Genomic DNA, 27,839 nt, shown 5'->3' on the forward strand with positions numbered 1-27,839 from the left:
TTCGGACAGTAATGCTTATGATAGTCATTGCATTATAATTACTTTCGCCGCAATAATGGAAGATGTTGATGTAACTTTGATATCGTCAAGAATGAAATTAAAGTCAAGTTAGATGTTAATGTTAATGTTAATGTGTATATTCTTTAAAGTCGAAAAAAAGTGTACAAAAATGTACTAGCTTTAAAGCTAATAGAGTTCGACTGCCTATTTTACAAAATGAATCATTCATCACCATCTGTATCCCAGATAAGGCCAGGATTGAGCTTTTACTGCAGGTTTCCCTGTACTTTTTAACAAAGAAACTAATAAGAAATTCTGTAGAAAAATACAAATGATTATGCAGTGCATCGTGTGTCATACACCTTTTTTTCATAAGAATATCCAAAATTTTTGAAGCCTTGAAGGGTGCTCTTAACTTTTTGAGTTTTAAGCCAAAAATGTTGTTAAATCTTACCATTTTGTGATTATTTCTGTGCAATTTACTAAGATATTGGGTGTTTTAGAGTCCATAAAGCCATAAAATGTTCTTAAAATATTCTCTATAATTTGGCCATCGAAGGCTATCATTTTTGTATAAAGAAAATTTGTGATGCATTTTTAGTGATGAAGATCAGAAAAAAATATTTGTTTGTGAAACTTGAAAAATGAATCTAATCGAATAGGTACAGCATAGGTACAGCACCAGCAAGATAATTACCATGAAAATTTCAAAAACAAAAATACAAAACCTCATCTCAAGAGATTGAATTAAAAAGCAATAAATATACCTTCAATTACTGCACGCAGATCTGAAAAAATTTCAGTCATTCAATCTTCATCCATTCATTTAACTTCAAGGATTATTGCAAGATTTAAACTTGATCTTTTCAGCCTCAAACTTCAGTAGTAGATCATTAAGTTCTGCTTCCAGGCTAATGGTTTCACTTTTTAACTGTTCCATTTCGTTCTTCTGGGCATTGAAATCGTTCAGCAGTGCTGAAGAAATGAAAAAAACATTACAACATTAAAATTACAAATTTACACCAAAAAATCTTTTACCAGCTAGTGTAAGAAGCAAGCACATTCGATTCGCAAACTACAAGAAAAAAAAGTACTAAATCCACCCAATGAGATACCGTTATGGCCCGATTACACGCTTTTTTTAATAAGAATGGTGTTTTTCCATTTCATCATGGATATTTTTAACCTTTTGTGAAAAATTATTTCGAAATATTTTTACAGTATTCTTAAGTTAGGATGCAAACCCAGCTTAAATCTAGCATGCAATATATACGTCAAGCTAGCATTGCTAGGGAAAAGGAAAAGACTCTAAAAATGGCATTCTTAGCTTCAGTTGCCAAATGCCATGTTGGTGGTATTCTTAATTTTTTGGCCAATTTCATCATAAAGTAAATTCTTATTAAAGATAAAGCGTGTATTTATAGGGGCGTGACCGTGGCGTGGCTCGATTCACAAATGACAAGCAAAGAAAGTACTGAATCCAACAAAAGAGTATAATATTATTCCACTGGAACGATATTTTGGGTCTGTGGGCTTGTAAAGAACAGGGTGTTAATATTGAATTTCAGTTCTGAAAGCTGAATCTGTGCTTGAAAGGTTGAAAGTTAGCATTTTCACAAACTTTTTTGTGTTTGTTATTACAATCAGATTTTTCTGCTGATTTAGTCAAAGATAAGGCGGAACGTTGGTGTAACGATATAGGTAATTTAACTTAGATGGCACCATAAAAAAAGATTAGTGTGTTGTCATTAAAATACTTACAAAATAATAACAATTTTAACAAGCTGTTTCGCCCTTGCTTAGCCAACGATTACATTAATGTATATTTAATTCAAATTTAACTGACTTGAGAAAAGTCATTGTGAAATTTTTTAAGCTTACGTAACTATAGGACAGGGAGCCAAGTTAAAGATAAAGAATCAAAGATTTTAAAGCTTTAAGTAAAGCTACAGTGTGTCCCAAAAAACAGACAAATTTTATATAAAGTCAAATCCTACAAACTCATTACCTAAACTGGGCTTAGAATAATTAAAATACGATTAAAATTCTCTTCAGTCAAATCAATAGATATTCAATCCCCAAGATGATTGAATAGGATTTTGAGATTGAAATATTAAGTAATCAAGTAATAAAATTTAACTTAAATTATGAGGATTCTACTTTATATAAAAATATGCCCGCATTTTTTTGGGACACACTGTAAATTTGAATTGAATTAAATGGGGACGGGGGACGATATGACGACACAGGAGGAGGGAGATTTTCAATGTAATTTCAGTAAATAAAACTTTTTTAACCGTTTTTCCATTAAATGATTGACTAAATTTGATTGGCTGAAAAACAATTCATTACATGAATTTCCGTTCTGAAAAATTATTTTTACAAGACACTTTTTTTATAAGAACATCAAAATCTTTAAAGCCTTCGGATGTTCCTAACTTTTTTTGGGTTTTAAGCTCAAAAATGTAATTAAATATGATATATGATCTTATTTTCACCGTTTTCTCAGTATTTTTGTCCGTTTTCCTAAGAAGTTGGGTGTCTTAGAGTCCGAAAAAACTTAAAATGTTCTTAAATCTTAACTTGTTCTTAATATTTTTGCCATCAAAGAATGGTGTTTTTATATTGAGTTTTTTCTTATAAAAAAACGTATAAAGTAAAAAGCAGGTGCACTAATTAAGATATCAATTATATTGAAATCCTTAATCATTACTACCGCGTTGATGCAATACAAAAAAAAAATTAACGAAAAGTGAGAGAAACAGAGTGCAAAGAAAATTGCTCTTTATTAGTAATTTTAAGTATTTAAACTGGCGGAAATGACCTTGAATTTGGATCAATTAGTAAGTTATTAAAAATATCCATTTGTCAATAGATTTATATAATAGAATAATTTGAGAACAATGCTGACCTTGGAATTAGTAAATTTCATGCATTGTAAAGAGACAAAGAGTGAAGCAAAAGGGTAAAAAGCCATAAAATAAGTCTTAAGACCAATTTCAGGTTCAAAGTACCAAAAAAAAAAGAAATGCTGAGCCTCATATTTACCGTTTCTTATAAAAAAGATATATAGATCTATTGGAAAGATAGGCGTCTATTTGTACGTAGAATCTATTTTTGTTATTTTATATTAGTCCTCCGGATATCCGTGGTAAAGTGGAGAACGGATTTTAAAAAGTACGGAAGTGGTTTCAAAATACACAGACGTTTTTATTTCATGAGAACAATTTTATAAGAACAATCTGAAGCTGATTCTTATGTCGATTCTTCTGCGTTTTTTTTTTGCGTTGGTTTTTCAGCTATGCGGTGCTCGAGAGTAGTAAACGGTGTGTTTTCTGTCAATGCAAAAATAGGTTAGCCAGGTAGGATTCTACAGCAATAGCTTTAAAAGAACGCCTTTAAAGCAGGAGATGTTTTGTAATAGGAGATGAATTCTACCATCAAAGACGAATGCACTTCTCTCAAGGCATAACTAAGCACTTAAAATAACAGCGTACGTGATTTGAGATACATGGTTTTTTCTATGAGAACATCCAAAATTGTTGAAGCCTTCGAATGTTCTTATTTTTTTTTAGTTTCTTTCAAAGCCTTAAAATGTTCTTAGCATTTTATATTTACCAGAGTATTTTTCCTGCAATTTTCTAAGAAGTCGAGTATTTTACTTTAGAGTCTGCTGCAAAGCCTTAAAATGTTCTTAACTTGTTCTTAATATTATTAGGATGCTTATGTTCGTATACCGTTCTTATAAAAAACGTGTATATTTTTAAGTATGACTCTCAGTATAAGTTAGTCACTTTTTTTTCTACCAGAACCAACTACATTAAGTGCTAAAACACTGTATGCCCATCCTTTTATCGCCCAAAAGTTACCCTAAAAATAATTATCTGCGGTGATTAGATTACAATAACTTTAATTGTTCGTTAATCGTCGATGCTGACGCTTTTAATGGGCTTTTAAGAAAAGATTTGGTTAAAATTACAAAGGAATCTCGTGGTTTATAGTGTCATCTGCATCTTAGATAGCAGAAGCCATTTTTAGAACAAGAGATCAAGCTGTGCATTAAAATGGGACCTAAAAGCCAGTAGCGTACACAAGGGGGGGGGTGGTGGCGCTAAATTTGTGTAGTTGAGCAGATTTTTATGACAAAGTAATTATCTTTTTATATTATGAATATAAACAGTGTCATTAAATTTGTTCTCCTAAACAAATTTTGCGCCCCCCCCCTTGTCTACGCTACTGCTAAACAATGGGTCCTGAAAACTGGTGGCAATTGAAGCACGACTTCACGATAATAATACAGAAGTGGTTCCGTGACTGTATAATTAAATCTTACAGGTGGCCTGAATTAACAGTGCCCTGAAAATCGCTCTCATTGGATGGACGCACAAGGCTTTTAGGGGGGTTTTAGAGAAAAATACCGGGTGACCCACGAAAAAGTATAAGAGTTTGGAGGGTAACTGTGTACGAAAAAATTGAATTTTAACTAATTTATTTTTTCATGGTAAAGAGGAAAGGCAAACTTAAATTTTGATGTATCATTTTTTAATTGTGGAAAAGTATGAGATATGGAGGTAAAAATTCAAAAGTCATTATAAAAAACAGTTAAAAAACGTCAAAAAAGACAACTTATACAAACTCGTATACTTTTTCGTTGGTCACCTGCGGTATTTTAATAATAAATTTTGTTCATAAAAACTACAATAAAAAATTTCTTTAACGTGAAAATTGATTGATTTTTACAAATATAATTTGTTCTCCAAAGTAAAGTGTTAAGGATATCCAGTTATTAGGGTAAATAAGGGTTGCCAAAACCGTAATACCGACGGATTTTTTAAGAAACCGACATCATCAATAGTAACCTTTTCGTCACTCATTTTGGGGAAATTTCCCGTTCAGGAGCTGACGAAGGGTAAAAAAAACCAGCATTCTAGCGAATCTGGAGAAATCTCCAAAATAAGACATAATTCTTATGGATTCTCTTCTAAGGTTTATATGACAGAAAGAAAATGGGTGTTCCATTAAATATCCATTGAGAGGGTAGGATGAACGTTTTCAAAGGCCCTTCAAAGCAAACAGAAAATTCTTGGAAATATGTGGGTAAAAAAAAAGACCCTTGGCGAAATTTATTTCGTACCTTAAAGTGAGGGGGGAAGAACTAAAACCAGTCTTTTACCTCCTGGAAAAATGTATAGAACACTCCTTTAGATCACTTGGAAATCCTTCTCGGATTACCCCCTAGAAATATTATCGATATAGAAATTGCTCGAATTCCGTCTACAGACAGTTAAGTTGCATCACTGAACTTCAGTTTCTTATAAAAAGAGGCTCAGAGTAAATTCCGTCAAGGAAGCCACTTGTATATCATAATATACCCCCAATTTTAAATATGGAGCGGAATAATACCACACACGCACGCACACGCGATATTGCTGTGGGGCAAAGAAAAATATCAAAAATGACATCATAAGAATTGACTCACAGACACACAGTTCAAAATTGAGAGCCTCTTCTTTCAGCTTGTAATCTTACAAAATGGTGATTATTACTTTATAATTCTTTTACAATTACTGCCTAATCATACCTCTTTATTCAACTTCAAAGGTGGGCCTAAATTTGACTATTAATACACTTTTTCGACTATATAGTCACACGGTCAGGCGCGAGCCACTTTATTATTTAATTTACCACGCTAAACTCGATGCAATCCTTTTTTTACACTTTTTTCTATTGTCTTTAGGTGCGAAAAAAAGACTGAGACAGTTTTAGGGTGGTAAAACGGACAAAAAAATGCCCGCGTTGCAATTGTCGGGTACAATCGAAAAGGTGTATAAAAGTATTCTTTTTCAACAAAAAAAATTAGACTGTAATTTTTTAAACCAATGGAAAGTAGAAGTTGAATTATAGAATATATATATAGAATAATGTTTCCAGCGCCCGCGTCTGAAATTTCTAACCGGCTCACGACTGGCCCATAGATGAATTTAAAGAGAAAAGTTTCCAAAAGTCTGAAATTTCTGACCGACTCACTGGGCCAAAGATGAATCTAGAGCAGAAAAGGTTTCCAAAAGAGGGGAAATCCAATATTCCAAACTGTTTAAGATCGACAAAAACCCCAATTATTTAGAAAACGGTAAAGTCATCTGTCTTAATTCAAAGACACTTTTATTACAGACATTTTCCAGTTTATGGGCCCCAGCCGTGTGTAACGAAGTGTGTGCAATAAAATTATTCTCCAGTTCTTTACTTTCTCGACATTATAATATTTGAGACCCCATAATAAGAATTGTGTTTTTTTCATTTTCATCATGGACTTTTTTGGGAAAATCTTCAGAAAATAATTCTTACAGTATTCTTGTTTGATTAGGATCAAAATTTAACCTAAATGTAACATTAATACATACTGGTATAAAAAATGGCAATTTTGTGAAAGTATTGAGCCGTAAGTAGTAAGTTTGCGACCGCAGTCGAGGGCGACCCGAAGGCTCCCTTTTCGTGTAGCTGTCTACCCGAAGGTAGGGGAGGGCGCCACTCCTTTCCCTGGATTTCTCCACTTACCCTTGATCCGTCTCTTTAGTTGCTGAGCATCAAGCAGAGAGGCACCAAGTACCATTTTGGGATTGAACCCACAACCTTGCGCACCGTAGCTGGATGCTCTACCTTCTTGCTACGGTCAATTGAGCCGTAATAGGGGATAACATTGACAATTCACAGTTAAAAATGCTCTAAAAATGGCATTCTAAGGTTCTGTTACCAAATTCCATGATGGTGATATTCTTAGCATATTCTTAATTTTTTGGCAAATTTTCATCATGAGAATTCTTATAAAGTATATTTTTATAAAAGAAAGCGTGTAATCTGAATTTATCCACAAATACGATCTTTTTCAAAGCCAGTCACTAGATGAACAAATTATAACTTACTTTCAGCTTCAGTGACGTCATCAAAAAGTTTGTCAGCACTTTGTTTGGCCATCTCAGCTTGCGTATGAATAGTAGAAGTACTCATGTAGAGATCGTTGATGGTCTTGGCATACTGTGGGACTTGCTCACTGTTCGTTTGGTGAATCTGAAGGGGAAGAGAGTCAATTGGTTCATTTAGACCTAATTTGGCTGGACGTCTGACATTTTCTTCTGTTGTGAACCTTTCAATCTTTCCAATGCGTAGAACTCTTCGAAATATTGTTTGGGAGTCCAAAGTAATCACTTAAAGGTTTTGTTTATAAATAAGAGTGATATAATTTGCTTACTCGTCAATTTTAATTTACAAGCTTTTACACATTGGATTTATATGGGTGTGGAAAAAGATTGATCAGAAAGAGGAAAAGAAAATTTTTTTTGTTTCTTTTATCAGAATTATATAACAATAGGTAGGCACTGTCCTGATATGAAATATATGTCTGATATGAAATAACGTGTCTGATATGAAACATGTGTCTGATATAAAATAGCCTGATTATAGCCTATTTTTACCTTATATTTTTGGGTTTCAAAAGTACAATTTCCAACCCCCCCGGCAATTAGGCCCCCCCGTTTATTAAAATCTAGAAAATTTTCCAACCCCCCCGTTTATTCGACCCCCCCCCGTTTATTTGGAACCTAAGAGTAAAGTTATTATTCTTCATTATGATATAGCAAGGAGACGCGCATGGACAAAGCAGAATAAATAAAAGAATTTCTCAATGTTTGTTCTCAAGCGACGCCGAAAGGGGAGATATTCATTCATCTTTATTTTGCTTAAAAATGCTGCGTAAGCACATTTAAGGAAATGGTACATTAATTGATGACTTTCAAGCTCTCAACGAGTTAACTCAAATAACGAACTGTACAATATACATACACCGTATGCTTCGTTAGCAGTTTTACGAGCAGCTTGCGATACAACTGTTGCATTATCGATCATTGATTTCGCGTTTACAAAACACATTTTATTACTTTCGGCTTGTGTGATTGCTGACTTCAACAGAGACAATGTTTCACCGCCTTGACCACTGGTAGTGCTGTACACTTGTTCAATCTGAAATAAAAACGGATAGAAACGAAATGCATGCAAATTAGGTGAAAGGGGTTGGAAGTCTTGATTTTAGGTCGATTGCATTTAGACATTTTCCCAGAGACAACTGCCCCCGGAAATTACCCCCCCGTCTAAGACAATAGCCTCCTTCACCAGTAAAAAGTTAAATAATTGACTAACGTTTCACTGAAAAGAATGATTGAGGTACTTTAGAAATTTGAAAAGTAAAGTCTCAACAAATGTTTGATTTTTACAAAAGAAGAATGTTTTTCTGCAAACGCTAGCGCAACTTTTTGATTCGATCTGAACCTTTCTTGGAGCTTATGAAACACTTCTCGTAACTTTTCTATAATTATAACAAACGCCGGAAAAGCCAGCTACACTGAAGAAGCACGTATATACATATTTAACGTAACTAGGATAATATCCTATGCTTATTAGTTTTTGCAGAATCTTAGGTTCGACCTGTTAACCTGACAATCTACAAGCTGAACGAGCAAAAAAATGTTGAAAAGAAGTATAAGAGGCTTTTACCTCAGCCGAGATATTCTGTATATGTCGTATCATGATGTCAGTTTCAGTTTGTACTTTGATCGATTCTTGCCGTATGGAAGAGGACTGGGACATAGTCAATTCCAGGTTTTGTATTTGTTGTAGTGTGTTTTGCGATAAATCCCTGAAATGTTATTAGAAGATAATATGTTATATTTTGATGAAAAAGCCTTTATTTTCGAAATTGAAATTAGGAGCTGTGGTATAGTGGTGAGTGACCTTGGTTGCTGCACAGGCGATCGAGGTTCGATTCTCACTCACAGCGGTTCACTTGGCAAGTGAATGAACCTTCGCCCGGGTCAACCCATGCCAACCCAACCACCCCATGGGAATTGGGTGGTTGGTCCAAGGTGCTAACAGGGTGCTCATTAGGCCTCAAAGCCTCCTGCAACTCAACCAAATAGAAATAGAAAAAGAAAAAAATCACTCCATATTAACCTAACACGTTCGCTGAGGATCGTTTAATTTGTTCAAAGATTTTCAGGCTGAAATATGTTATTAATCATCTTCAACTTTTAAAAACGGCCTTGAAATAAGTTGTTTCTTTTTAATTTGAGTCTTAAAATGTTCTAAATTTGTTCTTAGGTTAAGGTTGAGCTTCTTTCAAAACTTACAAAGCCTCTTTGGATCGTTCTTGGACTTCCTGTGCCTTCCTTAATCCAGTTTGAGCATCAGCAAAAGTTGAATTAATCATCCCCTCGTTAATAGCCGTGTTCTGAATCTTTTCGGACAGCTCTTGTATTTCGGACAGTGATATGGGCATGGTCATATTAGTAATCTCGTAAGCTAAGTTCAGAATATTTAAAGTCGAATTTCGTGATTGCGCAATGGACAGAACGGCGTCCGACAATTTTTGTAGCTCTTCTTGGACGTCAAGGAGAACGTCGTCAACTTTACGCTATAAATGAAATGAAAGAAAAAATCAGAAAAAGTACGACACAGATGCGAGAAAGGGGTCAAAAAGGCACCTGATAAGACCAATAGACTTATCAACCTTAGCATCAGGGCCAGCTTTTGAAGAGATTGGTAATGAAAATACACGGAAGTATTTTCGACAACGGGAAGGAGTGCTCTTGTGAAGAATATAAGATACTCTTGCATTGAGGTGAGAAAAGATGTTTAGATAAAAAGTACCGTGCACCGAGAAAAAATATCCTTTTTAAATCAATTTCCAGTCCTCTGACCGCGCTGCTGAAAGGGCTAATAAGTGTATTCATCTTTCAAATTTGTAATACTGGCGTAAGCAAAACCTTTTCTCGGGACTAGCCACTATCAGAGAATAAAAACAGCTGGTTGTCGTATTTCACATTTACAGAAATTAAAATCCCCCTTTATAAGTTAAAGAAATTTTATTTCGTAAGGAACCTCATGTTAAAATTTGTCTAACCGAAAGCAGTGGTCAAAGCAAGGTTGTTCGTCTGAAACGGAAAATAGACATTACACAGCAAATAAGCACATACCTTTAAATCATCTGCCGTCTTTTTCTGATTCATGGCGCTCGTTTTCAATGTGACAGCTTCAACTTTCATTCTACTGACTTTCTGCACAACAGTCGAAGCATCCGATCTCCGCTTGTTAGCGTTCGCTTCAGCCTGATTAATCACCATTTTCGCCGATTCCAGGGTGGTCAAAGCTGCCTGGTGTATGGTAACAGTCTTATTCTGCATAATCATAATACTAGCAACAATGTCATGAATTTTCTTTAGCTCATATGTGTTGGTAGCAAATGCGGCTTTGTATTGCGTATCCAAGATATCTTCGACCTTGGAGCGCTCGGCCGCCGCTTTTGAGAGATCGGAAACAGCTTCTGATAACTTCTGAGCAGCGTCAGCTATCGTTGTATTAGATGAGACAACCTACAATGAAACAGAGCAAAACATTTCGAAATGAAACAAATTCAAATAATCGAAAAATTGTTTTTTCAAAATGGTTTCTCAAAATTTATATTATCTTCTTCTGATTTGGGTAAGATCACTTCCATTCTTTTTGTCAGAAATGAGTTTTCTTTTAAGATAAAACCTGAAACTCTCTTTTTCCGTACTTCTGCCAGCTATGTTATTTGAAGTTAAATGTCAGTGGAAAGTGGTATTAAATAATACCGGCAATTCGAGTATTTCTCTGATTCGAAGAAAATTCACCGCTCTTTAAATATCGAATTAGAGAGAGTCGACTTTAAAATAGGTTACCTTTTCGTATTGGTCTTGGACCGTCATAAAGATGGCCCTTCCCGATACTCTGTTTGTTTTGGAGCTAGCTATAAAGCCTTCCGCCATCTGCATGACATAAGACGCATTGACAGTGATCGGTATCAAATGTACATCACGTCTGACTCGTATCTTGATCAATGATAGCGCTGACGGTTGTGGGACTTGAGCTGATAACTTGACTGTTCCATCGAATTTGGATACAGTCGTTGTGAAGAATTCTGAAGATGAGGTTAATTGTTGTTCCACATCTTGTGTCACACCCTCATATTCGACAATCTTTGTCTCGATCTAAGGAAGGGAAAAATGATTTTTATTTAATTATTATTTAAGTACTTGATCAGTTCCAGTTCCATCAAAACGCGAAAGAAATGTCATCCCAACTCAAAGATAGGTATGAACTTGCTTTTAACAAACAAAAACTACATCTCTCGTCAGTTTAGCGTTTTTAACGAAAAAACATAGAATCGTGACGTACCACTTTGAACTGTTCCAATTTTTCACTCGTATTATATCTAGCCCCTGAGAAGGCTGTTGAAGCGGCTGATAAATTACCATTCAACCAGTCTAGTTCCATCTCAATCCGTTCATAACTCATTCCACCGAATTTTGAAAGAAGTGAAGTGACATTAGCCTGCATTCTTGCGATTTCACTAGCCTCTCGATTGATGTAATTATTCCAGTTGTCGTAACACGGTGAATGACAAAGCTCACAATGCGGGGGTGTCCCTGAATTAGAACGAACAAGAGTAGTTATTAAGGGAAGAAATTTTGGCAGAAAGAAAATTTGGCAGATAAATTAAGTTTTCGGCAAATTTTTTTCCCCCCATACGCTGTATTAAATTCCCGCCAAATTTAAGTTTTCTCATATTTCATTAGATTTTTCACTATTTAAGTCCTAAACGGGTGTATTTTCAACATTTTCACCCTAATTTTTAACCTTGAAACTCGTAGTCTGCCAAGTTGAATTCCCGTCAAAGATTACTTCAGTGCCGATCCGCCAAATTAAATGCCCTCTTAAAAACTTCCCTTATTCACCCATTACAAAAAAGTGACGACTATGACCTTCCAAAACGACCTCCTTTAATAGATAAAATTTTCTGAAATAGCCTATTATTTGAGAAGAAAGTTTGGGATTTTGGTGACACTAGATATCTAATGGAAATCAACTAGGTGTAAAAAGATCTCTTGCATTGAAAAAAAGGAAAGGATTTTAACTTTGATATTGAGTTGTTTATTAAATTTAACAAAATGTATTTAAACTTGAAAAGTGGTTCTTGACGCATAAATTCATAAAACCCCTAGGAATTAAACATCGTTTAGTTCATAACTTTTCTCCAACCCTGTAAACAGAATAGACCTTTTCATAAATTACGTCACGAACATCACTTGCCTTGCATTCAAATAATTACCATGGTGATTATGTCCCTTAAGACGATTATTTTATGAATAGAAAGTAGTTTTAATAAAATCCGCTGGGAGTTAATCACCATGGCATTAATTTCAAAACGAGGCATGTGATGTTAGTGACGGAATTTATGAAAAGGTCTGTTAGCACGGTAAACTTACCAATGGCATTAACCGAGCATTCACTACACGTGCGACCGCTATATGGTCCACCTAACGAACTATCTCTACATTGACATTGTCCAGTTTGTGGATGGCAAGTTGTGTTTGATACTGTGAACGACGTGTTACAGTTACAAGCTGAAAAAACAAAGGAAAACAAAGGAATCGTTAGTAACTTTATCGGGTACCTAAAGGGAAGAAACTTTCGCTGAATCTTTCTACAATATGGCCTATTTTACCCTAAAAAGACCGATTTTAGAGGTGATTTTCAAAATCATGAGAATATTTGTGTTTCGCAGAATTTGATTTCGCAGATTCGTTAAAAAAGAGTCAAAGAAAGGAATGGCCAAAATTTTCACAGTCAAGAGTGGGACCATGACCGAATATTTTGCAAAGTGTCTAAACTTTTCCGATAAACTTTAATCAGAGACAGTTTTTTCCGAATCAGCTTTCCGGACACAGGTAACATGAAAAACAAAAGAGATTCTGGTAAAAATAAATTCAATAGCACACCGTTATGCAAACGTCATAATTATTACTTTTAATACTTGACCGAAAATCAATCCCATAATCCTTTTCTTAATTAAAAAGTCGTGAAAGTCATTACTTTTTCTTTGTAGTTGAGTGTAATTTGCATGCAGGCGTAGTTAACGCGAAGGGTGATGGGATTGAATTTCGGTCAAACAGAAAAATCAATGTCTATTTTTAGATTCACTGCGGTATGCTTTTCATCTACATGTATAGAAAAGCTCTTTGAATGAAAACCCCAATCCATAATATTCAGTTTTTTATTAGTTCTAATTTCTTAAACAAGATTCCATTTTTGTTAAAACTTTTCAAGACAAAATTTGACTTTTGATAACAGTAGGGTTATCAACAAAAACTTCTGCTTACGTAAACATCCTTTGTCGAGATCATAATATCCAGTAGCGCAGCGATCGCATTTATCCCCTTCCACACGCGGATTGCATTCACACTTGCCAGTTACCTAACAAAGAAAAGAATTTTCAACAAAAGGAATCAACTTTTTAATTGCATGGAAAACTTTTCCAGTTTTTCCGCTGTTTTAATCGGAAATGGTGTCTATAACTGCTAATGACCTGGTCGATACTTCGCAGTTCTGAAACAAGCTAAAGAGAGCCGTGTCACGATAGGAAACTTTCTCCGGGTTAAGGAGAAACACGGGCTTGCTTCTTTTCGGGTAAGACTTTCAAAAAAACTCCGATCAAAAATGACAGATATAGCTTGGTCCAGGGTATACAAAGGTTAGTGGGTTTATGTAAATCTCAACGAACTTACCAGGTTACATTGCTGTGTTTTGGATCCTTTCAAATGACATTGACAAAGCTTGCAGCCATCAGCACTGTTGAAATCATACGTATTTTCTGCACATTTATCGCAAATTCTACCAACGACATTGGGACGACAATTACATTGTCCAGTCATGTTTTGACAACTCGTATCCACTGAACCGAGAGTATTACAGGAGCAAGCTAGATGTTTTAAAACATAAGGGAAATGATGTAAGTGACGCCGTAAATCACGATGACGAAAAACTTGCATTGCGATCGAAAATAAAAACGGGGCTATTTGAAATTCTTCGAATTAAATTTGGGTCATGGACAACGAGCCTAGCAAAATCCCTGCCTAAAAGAAGTACATATGAAAATCTGAAAAAAACGATTCACTTTTAATTACAAAGATGATTCTCAATGGAAATATGAATTTTCATTAAAATTAATATTAGTCAGATAGGGGCAAAGAGTTTTAGTAATCTTTAAAAATATATTTTACTGCCTACTAATTTGAAAAAAATAACACATTTAAAAAATTAGCTTCATAAACTATAGGTTGAGCCACAAAAAAGCTGAAATAGCCAGAAATAGCAATAGATGAAGGAAAAAGACAATGGAACTCACCTCGACACGATTTTGCTATTGCGTCACCAAAGAAACCAGGCCTGCAAAATTCACACTCTTTACCGAAGGTGTCATACAAACAACGCAAACATTCACCAGTCTCCGTGTTACAATTGCCGGCAGCCGAAGGATCGATATTTCCATTACAAGTACATTTCTGACATTTGCCACGTGGGTCCTGAAACAAAAATTTCGATCTTAATAAAATAAATTTTGAAAGAACACACTTCAACTTTATTGTAAGGGGCCATAATTTACTACTCCTGGAAATTCACCTCGTCGGCATGGTAGTTTGCAAAAAAAATTCGATAGCCCTCTGGGCAAGGCAATACATTTTCACCATTGACATATAAAGGTTTTTTTCTGGATGACAGTAAGACGATGTTGTGCATATAATGATTAAAGGCTTTTTGGATAAAATAATTGTCAAGTCACATCTTACCATAGGATTACCATAATATCCATCACTACATCTTTCACAACGTTGTCCTGTATACCCCGTCTGACAATCCGTACACGTGTGTGAATTATCATTGTTTAGTGAACATTTCGTAGCGAACTGGTTCGGTGCGTGCGGTCCACCAGGGCATAAACAACTCTTACAATCATCTGGTTGCTTGTTGGTGGCGGTACCGTAAAAACCGTCTTTACAAAATTCACAATTGTTTCCTAAGAAATTGAAAACATCAAAAATTTCATTACTAGAGTCGACTCCCGGTTATACATTCCAACTTCTATCATTCGAATCTTTCTTTATAGTATAATTCGAACTTATTCTCAGTTCCCGTCAGGGAGAAAATCCTCTTAAAATACTCTCTATAATTTAAATCTCTCTGTTATCGAACAAATAAGATTCTGTAATATATCTTTAAAAAAACCCTAAATTCGTTTAATTTGCAAAATGTGTTATGTTTTATTTTGATTTGGTTGCACATCTTATGGGTTTTTATTTTCAATTAATACTATAGGATATGATTTTAAATGAAAAATTTCATATTTTGCTCAGAAAAGTTTAGCTTCTGATGATTCTCGATCTTGCTTCTTCTTCTCCTTTTTTCAACATTTAGAAAACGTCATCCGAAATTGACCGAAGAAATAAAAATCCACAAAAAGATATACCTTTTGTATTGTGTAAACAGTTGAAACAAGTTCCATTAGCTTTATCACAAAATGCTGCATGGCTATTACACTGGCAAGCTTTGCAATCATCCGATGCACCGCCATTGGGTGGATCTCTGGTGAATCCAACATTGCATTCCTGACAAAATTGTCCACTGTATTGAACCGGACAATTACAATATTCTACATTACGGGCAGGTGTAAGTCCGGTAGAACTTCCAATATTGTAGGTACTGTATTGCATGACAACGTTTGAGAGGCCACAGAATTCACCATCGTTCTAAAAAAAAGAGGAGGATGATAATGTAACTGGTCAATTGTTTCAAAAGTTAGACTCTACAATCAATCATGCTTGCGAACGAGGAGCGGGGATGTCAGACTTTACTATATAACAATGCGTTACTGTTCAGTCACCAATGCTTTAAGACTATAAACAAATGATGTAATAAAATGCAGCGAAAAAGTGATTCAGTTCTTATGGATCAATATTCTTTATAGTTAATAAAGGCAGCAAAAATATGAATTCTGTTTAGTGGTTTCAATTCGACCAAACATCGTGCAAGTTCTCCTTATACTGTTTTACTGTTGGAATGAATTAACAACTAGTTCAATTTGAAAGGACAACACATACCGAAGTCCACTTGGCTCGTATATAAATGTATTCTAAATCGCTTAAAGTATTCAACATTTCCAAACTTGACGGATTGTCTCCTGATGGTGTGTTCTTGAACCAATTCTTCTCATAAAATTTGATCTGAAGGAAATCAGAAATGAACGTTAATCTAACTACACTTTAAAAAGATATAGGGTAAGTTTCATGAAAACGGTCATACGTAGAAACGTAAAAAACCTGTTACTTTAAGGGCAGAAAGTCGCGAAATTTAGCGAATTTAAGTTCACCAATTATGGCTTTAGCCGAAATTTTACAGAGCGAACTTTCGCGAATTCATATAAAATTTACCTTTTTTGGTAACAAAAACTCATAAAACACGCAAAAATTTAGCAAACAGTGCAAAACTGAGTAGTAAAGTTTATTTTTCGCGAAAAAAACGTTCGCGTTTTTCAGGTTTAATTTTTTACCTGGCTGAAACTTTCGCGAAAAAGGATCAAAATCACGAAAAACGCGAAAGTTTCTGCCCGCAAAGTTTCTGCCCTTAAAGTATTTCCGTGCTAACTGATGGAAACGTAATTGAACAAACGTTTCTGTCCTAAATATACCAATTCTAGGGCTAGAAAGGGCTGTCTAAAGCATAAGTTAAAGAAAAGACATACGATATCTTTTTAAAGAGCTACTCCAGAAAAGAATTGTATTGGAGATTCTGGATTTTTGACTTATTTTTGAATACCCTTTTAGATTTTTACCCAAAAATCCGCCCCGGTTTATGGCCTCATGAATATCACCCCTCATCTCATTAACAGAGATCCTTTCCCGATCGGGACAAGCTGGAGTTTTTACAAGCTCTTATTTGATTTGGTTGATCGTTAACCAGTAATAAAACAATTTTGTTACTTTTTCTAAAGAACGCGTCATCTCTATCACTTCAAATGACCAATTAGTGAAGTATCTTATAAAAAGTCCAGCTCATCCCTCCCGATCAAGAACCCCTTCGAAGTTGTCTTATTGTCAAATCATCTAGCACAAATCCTAAATATATGAACAAACAAGTTTCAATGTACTTAGGTTTCTTGATAAGATAAAAAAAGAAAAGAAAGAAAGTTGTAATACCCACCTTGTATGATCGAAATCTTTGATATTGTAAAGGCACAAGCGTCACCAGAGCCACCAGTTTGAAATTCTGATTCTTCCCTTTAATGATGATGTCACCTTCTTGTTGTCGGTTCCGTGGGTTTGTCACACTTTGTTGTGTCATGTCAAAAGTTAGATAGTACATGTATGAAGAACGCTTGTTACCGAGATAAATGTCTGGTGCCGAGAAGTAGAGCTGTGGCGAGTTGTTGGTATCGTCAACTTTCAAGAAACCCCTAGAAAGAAGGACAGTCTTTTAATTAATTTATCCATCAATATCATTATGTTCACACTAGCCCTAATTTTAATACATCAAAGATACCTCGCTCGGTCGATTTACCACGCAAACCTTAAATAGGACTGGGTGCGAGGTCACCTTTGTCGAATAACGTCAAATTATTGGAAATCATTCTATTGACGATATCCCAGGTACGAAAATTTAAACATTATTCGACTCTTCAAAACTGGAAAATTCTTTCCTAGTGGTGTTAAAGTTAACATCAGTTACTTTAATCGTAGAAATTTTAGCGAGACTAATTTTAACGTTTTAGCGAGTTTTCCCTATTTTTTTTCGCTAAAATAAATCTCGCTAAAACACGCCAAATCGAAAGATCGCTAAAATTCAGTATGTTTTTCTTTCATTTTTTATCATTTTCATATTTTTATAAAAAACTAACCGGGGATAGGGGCGTAAATTTACAAAGACATGTCACTGCATTGAAAAGGATGAAACTGTTTTCAGGGAAACATTTCGTGCATTAATTTTTTCTTCAAAATCATTGCCCTTGCTAAAATCAATCCATGCGAAATTTTTGTCAGACGAGTATTCGCTAAAATTTTTCCACGCGAAATTTTTTGAAATCGTGATTCGCTAAAATAAATAAAAAAAAAAAGATTTTCCTGACTCGCTAATATGTTTAAACATTATGAGTGTACCCATCACAGTGTGATTCAAACGCAAAAACATACCTTTCAATGGAATATTCAGGTGCCCAATTCCAAGAGCCTTTGCCAGCATTTACACCATTCTCATCCACAGATTTCCATCCTTCTAACAGATTATTATCCCGACGTGTCGAAAACGTTGTATTCACAAACATAATGTAATAGCCTGGTGCAACATCACAGTCACTCGTTTTACCAGTACAATGACATTTCAAGCAAGTGTCTGGGAATTCAGAACTGAAGCCATAATACCCAACGGTACAGTTTGCACATCGTTCGCCCATGGTGAGAGCTTTGCAATTACAGATTCCAGAAGCAGTATTACATCTATTACCAGCTGTACCAAGAGGATTACAATCGCACGATTTACACCCTGAAATTATTTAAAAGAAATTTCACGGTTTATTAAGATTGCAAAAACAATTAGCTTTTGCAGCTTAGCTTTTAAGTTTTGTAAATTCTCTTATACAACCAAAATAATCACAATCATGGGAGCAGGCGTTGTTTATTTCTAGCGTTGAAGCTTAATTTATTCAATAAAAAATGCAACAACATTCTGCAACATTCCAAATTGTCCCAAACTGTTTCATGGGTTGTTAAATCCCAGAATCTGAACCCAGGCTATGAACGCGCTAAGTCTTAAAAGATTTCCGACGTTTAAAAACCCAAAAACTGGTAGAATATAGAACTCACCATTGATGGTCAAATCGTAATATCCATTTGCACACTGTGTACATTTGGCTCCACTGACACCCGGCTTGCATCTGCAATTACCACTCTGATCGCAAGAGGAGCTAACGGAATAAAGCGGATTACAAGCACAAGCACGACATCCTTGTGCACTTGAAATTCCATAATAATTGAGAGCACATTTATTACAGGTACGACCAATGACATTAGATTTACATGGACATTGGCCAGTGTTTGGATCACATGAATTATTGTCAGAGCCTTCAAGATTACAATCGCATTCTAAATAAAGAGAAAAAAGTATTACTTTAAAAAAGGAATAAAACAACGAAGAGGCTCTTGAAAAAGAACTTTTCTCGGTGTTTTATCAGTTCTTGTTTTAAAAACTTTGGTTTTTAGGATAAGAAATGGTTAAGAAACAGTCCCCTAGCTAAATGAATTCATTATCTTTCAGTGCGTTGCCAGGTGTTTTGTTTGCATCAAGCCAGATTTTATAATTGATACATTCATTGCACGATTTGTCATGTTGTGGCATTTTTCTTTAAAAAAAGCCACAAAACTTGATGAAAAAAATAATGTTAAATGCATTTTAAAGTGACATTACCTCTACATCCTAGACCTGAGGTGAAATTGTAATGGTCTGGCAAACAGGTTGAACAAGTACGTCCATAGATATTTTGTTTACAGTTGCACTGACCACCATAAGTGTTACAGACTGCAGGATTGATTGAACCAACTGGATCACAATTACAAGCTACAAAAGTAGAGAAAGTTAAGAATTCTATCCTTGTCTTAAGTGTCATACTATATAGAATGATAGAAAGTGAGGTATTGAACCCGTTATACAATTTTTACGGTCGTTATCGTATACTATTTTTATAGTTTCATTTTATAGTGTTTTACTATTTTTGAAAATTATCTTCAAGCTATTGTTGGAGGTTTTCTTCCAGTTCACTATTTGAAATGACAAATTTCTAACCCTCTCACCAACAGGTTACTTTAAACAAAGCAAAAAGAACTAATTGACTTAATTGAAGATTTAAGAAAAGAACTGAATATCCTGAATTCTGGTTATTGTAAGGTTTGTGTGAAAAATTTTCGCAACAATAGAGAGACATAATTCATAATGTCAGAATAATTTGACATTTTTACCATTGAAAAACAAAACAAAAAAAAGACTACTTACAAAAGCCATCATCATACAGAGAGCCATACAGATAGGACATATAAACAGCTCCTTGGGCTTCTTGTTGTGACCAAACTTGAAGATTTTGTGCTAGTCCATAATATTTGACAATTTGCGCTTTGGTTTGCAGATTTGCTGACAGGTATCTGACAGAATGCTGATACTTTGGTATCAGGAGCATCTAAAAATAAAAGCATCACCTGTTATATTTAAGGCCGGTGCAAATGCGCCAACATTGGATCCAACATTATTGTTGCATGAAATATTGGGTTCATTTGTGCGAGTCATAATATAAAATTGCAACTTTTTAAGAAAAATGTTGGATATCATGTTGGATGAAGTTTGATTTTCGTCTTTATGAGATTGATGTCACTTTTATATGGGCTTCAATGTTGGATGCATTTGCGTAATCATGTTGGATGAAAATGTTTGACATTTTTTCGCCTTAGTAATAGATGCTTGTCTAAGATTATTTTTACTAAATTAAAATGCATTGCTGACATAATGCAGAAGTCACAACATGCAGTCCAATCTAATCTATTTTTATAATATTCAAAAAAAGATTATTGTGACATGTTATTACCGCCATGATGAAAATCTTTGCTGTCGAGCTTTGAAAAGATGCACTGTTTGCTGGAAACCAAAGCTCCACTGAATATCTTCCTCTCGTTAAACAAGCAGTACCAAAAGACGCTGTATTATCTGCAGATGGAAGATTTCCAACCAATGTTGTTGCCACTTTAGTTTCCACATAGTTTGCCCCATTGTTACAAGAGTACCGTGTAAATCCACTCAATAAATTGAATACAATTTGAGCATTTGAGAAGTCATTTGCACTCTGGGAAGAAAATAATAAACTCAATACGCAAGTATAATTTGCTGGCATCTTTAATTAATAATGTCTTGTATCTTAGATTAAAATTAGCGAGTGACTGTTGTGTACTGTACTTTGATAAGCTGAACAAAACCTATTTCTTAAAAAACCACTGTGGTAAAAGCATGCTTGGGTAAGACCTCTTTCTTAAAAACTCCAATATTGCCGCCCTTGATGCAAAAGGTCTAATCTCAAAATATGTGTCCCAGAAATCTAAAAATGTTTTACTTTGCTAACTTAAAATTTAGAGATTGGCAATTTTCTCTTGTTAGAAAAGATCCTTCTCCACTACAAGAAAAGACCAATCTTATAATTTTAAGTTAGAGAAGAGTTTTCGACGTTTTCTAAAACACTAATTTTGAGATTGGACCTTTTGCCTTAACGGTAGCGAATTATGAAATCAGTCAAGAAGAAAAAGTCATTATGTTGATAAGCGGGATGCTTGAATCAGAGGAATGTAAAGAGATGGAAGAACAGCTTCTTGAAAACAATGGAAAAACGGCTCGTCATATACCAGGTCTCTTGCCCTTAAGGGAGTTTATGTCAAGTAAATAGGTTTCTTTTGTTGTCCCTATAAAAAATCTGCATAATTAGCGTGTTGTGACAAAATTCTTTTGTTTCAAGCCTGATTATGAGCAAACTTTTAGGGCTTATATTTTGGGTACACCTCTCCTATACGAAAAGATACCTATATCTTCTTGCTCAGAATTTCCTAGCGATTCTACTGATATAACCGCATCATGACCGCACCATTATATGGTAAGCTAGAGCTTGAGAAAATTATAACTTCATCTTGATTTTACTCGACTTCTGACAGTTTTACAAGAACCAATTTAACATCATTGCGTTAAGAATTTCTTTTGCTATACATTGGTAAAAATATTGCTGCTTATTCTTAAAAATTAAACTAGTAATCGGCAAAAAAGAAAAAACAAATTTTCATTTTTATCGTCAAATCATGTAGAAACCGTCAGATTTGTATGGCGAGCCGTCTTTTCTGGACTTTCATTTAATGACCTTATCAACGTTTTTACAATAGAATTTTCAATAGAAGTGAACGTTGAACTTTGAGTAATCAGAAAAGCTGTTTTTCATTCTCTTTACATTCCTCTGCTTGAATGAATTCAAAAGAATGATTATAATCAAACATGACATCTAGAAACATCAACTGTTTCAAAAAAAACTTGAAAAACTTACCATGTACTGCACAAAGACTTCATAATTTGATATACCAGGTATATCAAAAGTATAAGTTAACTTGGTGACTTCCCTACCAAGTGGATCAAGACCAAGAACATAGCCAAGCACAAAAAAAGTGTTTCCACTAGCATCAGTAATGTTGATTGAGCGATAAGTATAGGCAACCTATGTCAAAAGAAAAGACACCAAAATAAAACTTTTGTTAATTTAAAATGGTTAAGTGTAAAAACTTTTAGAAGCAGAGAACATGTAGTAAAAATTTGCATGTTTTAAAAACATGGCATTTGATAAATTTTTAATGCATTACAACAGTTTTTTGTTTTATATGCTTTTTACAACTGTGTTAAGGATAAAATTAATGAACGAAAACTTATCTCCCAAAAAACAAACAGGCTCAATTTTAGTGGGACAATTTGACATAATTTGATGAGATTAAAAATGGGGAAACGGTAAATAGAAACTTACTGGGGAAGAGACAACTGCTGAAATAGATCCAAACCATAATTGCCATACATTAGCTGAGAAGTATCCAATACGTATTGAACTGCAAGTTCGATCAAAATAAAAGTCTCTACAAAAACATTGTCCTGATTGATCACAGGTCATGTTCACAGAACCTGATGGATTACAATTACATTCTACACATTGAGATGGCGCCGAGACTGGAAATCCATAATAACCTGGTTTACACGTAGAACAACGGCGGTCAGTGAAACCCTCTTTACATAAACATTGACCAGATGTTTTATTGCAAACTTGTTGACCAGCCACTGTTCCAGATGTTGAGCAATCACATACGTCACAACCTTGAATTAATTCACCAGATAAACCAAAGAAGCCATCTTTACATGTATCACAACGATCACCCTCAACGAATATTTTACAAATGCATTTACCAGATAAGGGGTCACAAATATGGCTGCCAAATAACACTCCTGCAGTATCACAATCACATTCTAAAATGGAAAAGGCAAAAAGCTCAGGTAAATTATTCAAATTATTTTAGGCTTTGTTTTGAATGATTAGAAGGTGACCTGGTCAAGCTTAAATATTGAAAATATAAGAAAATATTGCAGTGAAATGAGTGCGATTATTTAACTTAAACAACTTCATTTGCTACAACATAAGTATGGAAAGTTACATAAAAACATTCAAATGAAACAATCTAAATTGCCTTGGCTTAGAAAGCTTTTATATTAAATTAAATTAATAAAAATAACAAGTAACAGAAATCAACCTGCACATGCTTCAGGAGATGATATCAAGAAGGTTGTGTTGCGGAAGAAACCAGACTTGCATTCATCACATTCATCTCCTTTTGTGTTGTGAATACAATTCTGACAAACACCAACTCCTTTGGCAGCATTGTAAAAACAAGATGATGCATGGTTGTTGCAGGTACATCCTAAAATGTGCATAAATTTTGTTTCAGTCAGATGTAAATGAATCAGTAGAGATGAATCTGAACACTTCATAATGAATGAACACAAAATAAATTTAAAGGACTTTTCTATAAAAATGATCAAATCTGACATATACATAATATTTTATTGTTTCACTGGCCAAGTCTTTAAAACTGTTTTTGGCTGATTATACTTTCTTTTTGCAGGCTTTGATATTATTTGATAAGGAATATTATACCTAAAGTTTTTTCGGTTGCTCAGTTGTCAAAGCTAAGTTTATTGTTCTCAGACAAAAAATTGATTGATGACTAATCTGTCATCACAAGCAATTTAAAATACAATTGAAATGGAACAGTCTTGAGAGGTGTTCCTGAACCTTCCACAGCGCACCAGAACACTTGTCACAAACAATCCTTTGTGTCCAGAAGAACGTTCAAGAATGACTTGGAAATTCATCTTCATTCTAAGACATTCCTTTAAATGAATTGAAATGTTTTTTGGCATTCTTAGAATGCTCTTGAATCTTAAAAAAAGTTCTGTATTGTTTGATTTACTGGAGTGTTCCATTTTATTTGTATAATTCTCTTGTGATGACACAAATTAGCCCAGATTTTAAAGATGTCATTGATTTTGGCTGAGTTGTGCAACTAAAAGGCTTCACAGAGATGGCAGCCCCCTTGAGACTGAGAAGCTTAGAAAAAAACATTGAATATAGTGAGCATGAAAGATTTGTAAAACTTCAGTTAAAGCCTGACAGTCTTGCAAGCTTACCATCACATGCTTGTCCAAATGTCCATGGTTTGTTGTTAAAAAGTGGTTTACATCGTTCACAGTTGTTGCCCTCTGTATTTTTCTGACAAACACACTTCCCAAAATCCTTGTGAAACAGTAAAAATGATGGTTAAAGATATTTGCATCAAATCACAATATCATATATTTAAAAGGACTAAAAAATAAATTATTTAAAACGAAATATGATCACTAATTATAGGAGGGAGTATTCATAAGGGAGTTTACATGATATGCTGTGGTTGTTATGAATGATACAGCTTTATTTCAGGTTTGTTTTATTTTCAAATTTTCGGAGAAAGACTATGTAGAACAACAGAAATGTAATAGCATGCTACTGGTTACCTTGTCATCACATTGGTTTGACATTCCATTACAATAGCACGATGCTTGAATATCAACATCACGTATTGCAAAATAAAACTTTCTTCTATCAGCAACATTCGGGTTGAAATCTGATGGTTTGAAAAACTCTTCCAAAATAATTTTGACATTTGTTGCAATATAGTAGTCTCTTACAATACCTCCTTTCAGGACTTCAGTAGCTACATAATTATCTCTTCTTGGAGCATATGATATCTAAAATAGAATGTACATTTTAAAAATAACTTTGGGAACTGCAGGTATTTTCTAAGGAAAATCATTATTAGCATTTCTAAAACAATTTATTACAGTCCACAAGCTGATGATCAAAATGAGCTCAAAGATAAATTAAATATAATCTGAATAGTGTTTTTGAATTCAGCAATGTTCAAGGTTGTAAAATATTTTTGGTCCAATAGAAAAACTTTATTCTATTTTCTTCATTTTAAACCCTCATTTTGAAACTAATCAAAAATATTTAAACCTTCAAACTGCATGAAATTCATCCACTCATAATTATTGTTCCAAAGAATTGAAATTTTATTAAATCGTTAAGCCCTCAGAATGATAAAGATGGTACATTTGATTCCCTCTAATTCTATATTAAGGGGAATTTGAATTAGTTTTTCATCAACGACCGGAGTACATCATTTAGTGGATGGATGGAAGAGAAAGTGACACGCCTTCTTAAATTCAAAAATTTGCAGCGACATCACATGATATTTTGAATAATTGACGTCAGAATTATTTTCGTTTGACAGTCACTGTAGGGGATTCTTCAATTCAAACTCAAATCCCTTTTTGGGCGGGGGTTTAACTGAAGTGAGTGCTTAATTTCTCACTCAACCATGTATGAAAAATTAAATTTCAGACACTCAGTTGAAACAACAACGTATTATGTACTGCTTTTTCCAAAGAAAATGAGATTTTTGTCTCAAAACTCCACAAAATCCTTATTTCCTACTCAAATCAACCCCCTGATAAACCATATGAAATCGCAACTGGCCTACCAATTTAGCCTGACAGACATAAAATATGAAATTCTTCTAATATAGAAAATATTTTCATTGTATCAAAATTTTTGCAAATCAGGTCATCAAGTTGGTATCAAATTAAGCATATTTTTTTCACAAAATTTCCTTTGAAAAATCGCTCAGAATAGCACACCACACTGAATCCCCGGGGGGGGGGGCACTCGATCTGAAAACGACCATACGTTCGGCCCAAAATTTGGCTTCTAAAATCGGACCCTTACAGTGCAGTGAATTTCCATGAAAAATCATACCCTTACAGTGCACTTTTCAAAATTTCTCGCCCGTAAGGGTGAAAATTTTTGCAATTTTCCAAGAAAATGTGGAATTTTTCCTCCAAAATTGACCAATTTTGTGCCAATTTTACCAAAAAATTGGCCTTTTATCACAATTTCCTACCCTTACAGTGCAGTTCAGTGCAGTTTTGTAATTTCCTACCCTTACAGTGCACTAGCTGAACTATGAAAAACCTACCCTTAAGGGCCGAACGTCTGGTAGGTCATTTACCTTGAGTGCCCCCCCCCCCGGGACTGAATCTAATTAAATAGATTTTATTTTTGACATAATCATTACTCTCGATGTGTTTATATGAGTTCCAATCCCATCAACTTTTGCATTAATCTTTAATTGAGTCACATTGAATTGTGGAATTGCAACTCGTATAATTGTGATGTATGCGTTGCAGAGAGCTATTACTGTTGCCCTATTTTTTGCTACAGTAAACTATTGTTAGGATAATTGTTGAAAATTAGCTGAAATCATTAATAGAGTTCATAAAAGTCACTAAAGAAGTTAAAATACTGTATATATATGGTTTTCTGCATAACATTACGTTAATTTATGACTTTTTCAAAAGCATATTGTGACCTGAAAAGCTTGACTTGAAAACCATTGAACCAAATTTAAAAAGTTATATACTGTATATACCAAATTTTAAGTTTGCCTTTCCTCTTTATAATGACAAAAGAATTCATTATAAAAGTTCACATTATTTCCGACAGTTCAGCCATCAAACACTTTTTTCTGAGTCACTCGGTATTTTTTACTTTTTTTAATGTTTTTTGTGGCCATATAGATAGAGCATGGACCTCACTATTTTGATTCTATTCCAAGATTGTCAGCCCCTGCTTAGCCCCTTTAAACAAATATGTAAAAGAATACCATTAATTAACTATATACCTGATATAGTTGTTGATTTGATGTTGGATTTAGCTTAAAGCAAAGAACATCCAGTCTATTATATTTGTTAGCTTCTGCTAATTGGAAAGTATCATTACAGCGAATTGCATAGTACATCAATGTAAGATAGGTTGTGCCATCGTCACTAGATTTTTGAATATACAAGCCATTTGGAAACTCAAATTGAAAGGTTATTGTAATTTGATGTAAAATCATTTTTGATCCAAAATCAAACACCATTGTTACTGGTTCATCAAAATTCCTACTCTTCCAGAAGGTTTCAAGCTCATAAGCATCAGTTATTCTTGAAGGGGAATAACTATTGGTAGGGTCATTTCCATCACATTTAAAATTACAATCAACACCAGCACAAAAATCTTCAGGCGGTGAACCACACAAAGAGTTAATGTTCAGGTTAAATCCCTCATTTTTCGAAATATCTAACGGTGCAGCAAAACAAGGCAGCTGATCTGCACATTGTGAAGTGACAAAATCAAACAGTTTTGTGATGAAGATAATGTTGACAAATTCAAATCTCATCTTGCAGTCTCTTGTATATTATGTGTTCCTTTTTACAGTCAATTTCCTGCTCCAAAAATTCAGCAACAGTTAATCAATCAAAAAGCTCGATCGTTTTTGAATTTTGAAAGCTGCTCACTTTACTCTTAAAACATTAAATCAATTTGTTATTGTTGATCGTCATAACGTTTTATGAAACGGCCAAAAGCTGTGATTTCTCATGGTAATTTGATAACACACAAAAATAGTTTCACAACTTTATACTTTTTCTTCCCTCGAAAAGTCTTTTATCGATTTGTTAAGTTTTCTTCTTCTTGATGAGAAAAAGTCTAAACAAAATGAAATAACAAAAATAAAAAAGGCTTGCTTCGTATGGGGTCCCCAACTCAATCCATACAGGTGAAAACTTCACAAGGTTTCGTAAATTTACATGTTTCCGAATTTCAAATTTGTTGACAGACGCTATGGATGGTTGGGAGAATCCAATAAATGATCAAATATGTATATGCTTGGTAAAAGGCTTTGGCAAAATATTTTCTG

General features: G+C 34.4%; 1 protein-coding gene across 1 annotated transcript; it reads right to left on the reverse strand.

The window, feature by feature from the left end:
- Positions 1 to 248: 248 nt before the first annotated feature.
- On the reverse strand, positions 249 to 27,630 carry LOC136821648 (laminin subunit gamma-1-like). The gene is made up of 27 exons (XM_067077856.1): positions 26,781 to 27,630; positions 24,553 to 24,786; positions 24,190 to 24,295; positions 23,253 to 23,420; positions 22,481 to 22,971; positions 22,013 to 22,180; positions 20,525 to 20,779; positions 19,942 to 20,122; positions 19,360 to 19,509; positions 18,759 to 19,037; positions 18,090 to 18,438; positions 17,104 to 17,356; positions 16,005 to 16,127; positions 15,374 to 15,653; positions 14,697 to 14,923; positions 14,255 to 14,432; positions 13,635 to 13,828; positions 13,230 to 13,323; positions 12,336 to 12,473; positions 11,245 to 11,495; positions 10,749 to 11,057; positions 10,023 to 10,418; positions 9,177 to 9,460; positions 8,545 to 8,686; positions 7,837 to 8,013; positions 6,921 to 7,065; positions 249 to 975 (listed from the first exon to the last, which is right to left on the reverse strand). The coding sequence occupies exons 1-27, from the start codon at positions 27,318 to 27,320 to the stop codon at positions 833 to 835; spliced, it is 6,255 nt and encodes a 2,084-aa protein (XP_066933957.1). The 5' UTR covers positions 27,321 to 27,630; the 3' UTR covers positions 249 to 832.
- Between the last annotated feature and the right edge of the window lie 209 nt (positions 27,631 to 27,839).

This window comes from Clytia hemisphaerica, unplaced genomic scaffold (genome assembly GCF_902728285.1).
Source record: "Clytia hemisphaerica strain Z4C2 unplaced genomic scaffold, Clytia hemisphaerica genome assembly, whole genome shotgun sequence".
NCBI classification, from domain to species: domain Eukaryota; kingdom Metazoa; phylum Cnidaria; class Hydrozoa; order Leptothecata; family Clytiidae; genus Clytia; species Clytia hemisphaerica.

Coding starts and splice junctions, on each gene's coding strand:
- LOC136821648 (XM_067077856.1), bottom strand. CDS start 27,320: ATGAGATTTGAATTTGTCAACATTATCTTCATCACAAAACTGTTTGAT. Junction 20,123..20,524: donor CAAAGATTTTCATCATGGCG/GTAATAACATGT, acceptor TTTTATTTTTAG/ATGCTCCTGATACCAAAGTA. Junction 13,324..13,634: donor AAACACAGCAATGTAACCTG/GTAAGTTCGTTG, acceptor TTTCTTTGTTAG/GTAACTGGCAAGTGTGAATG.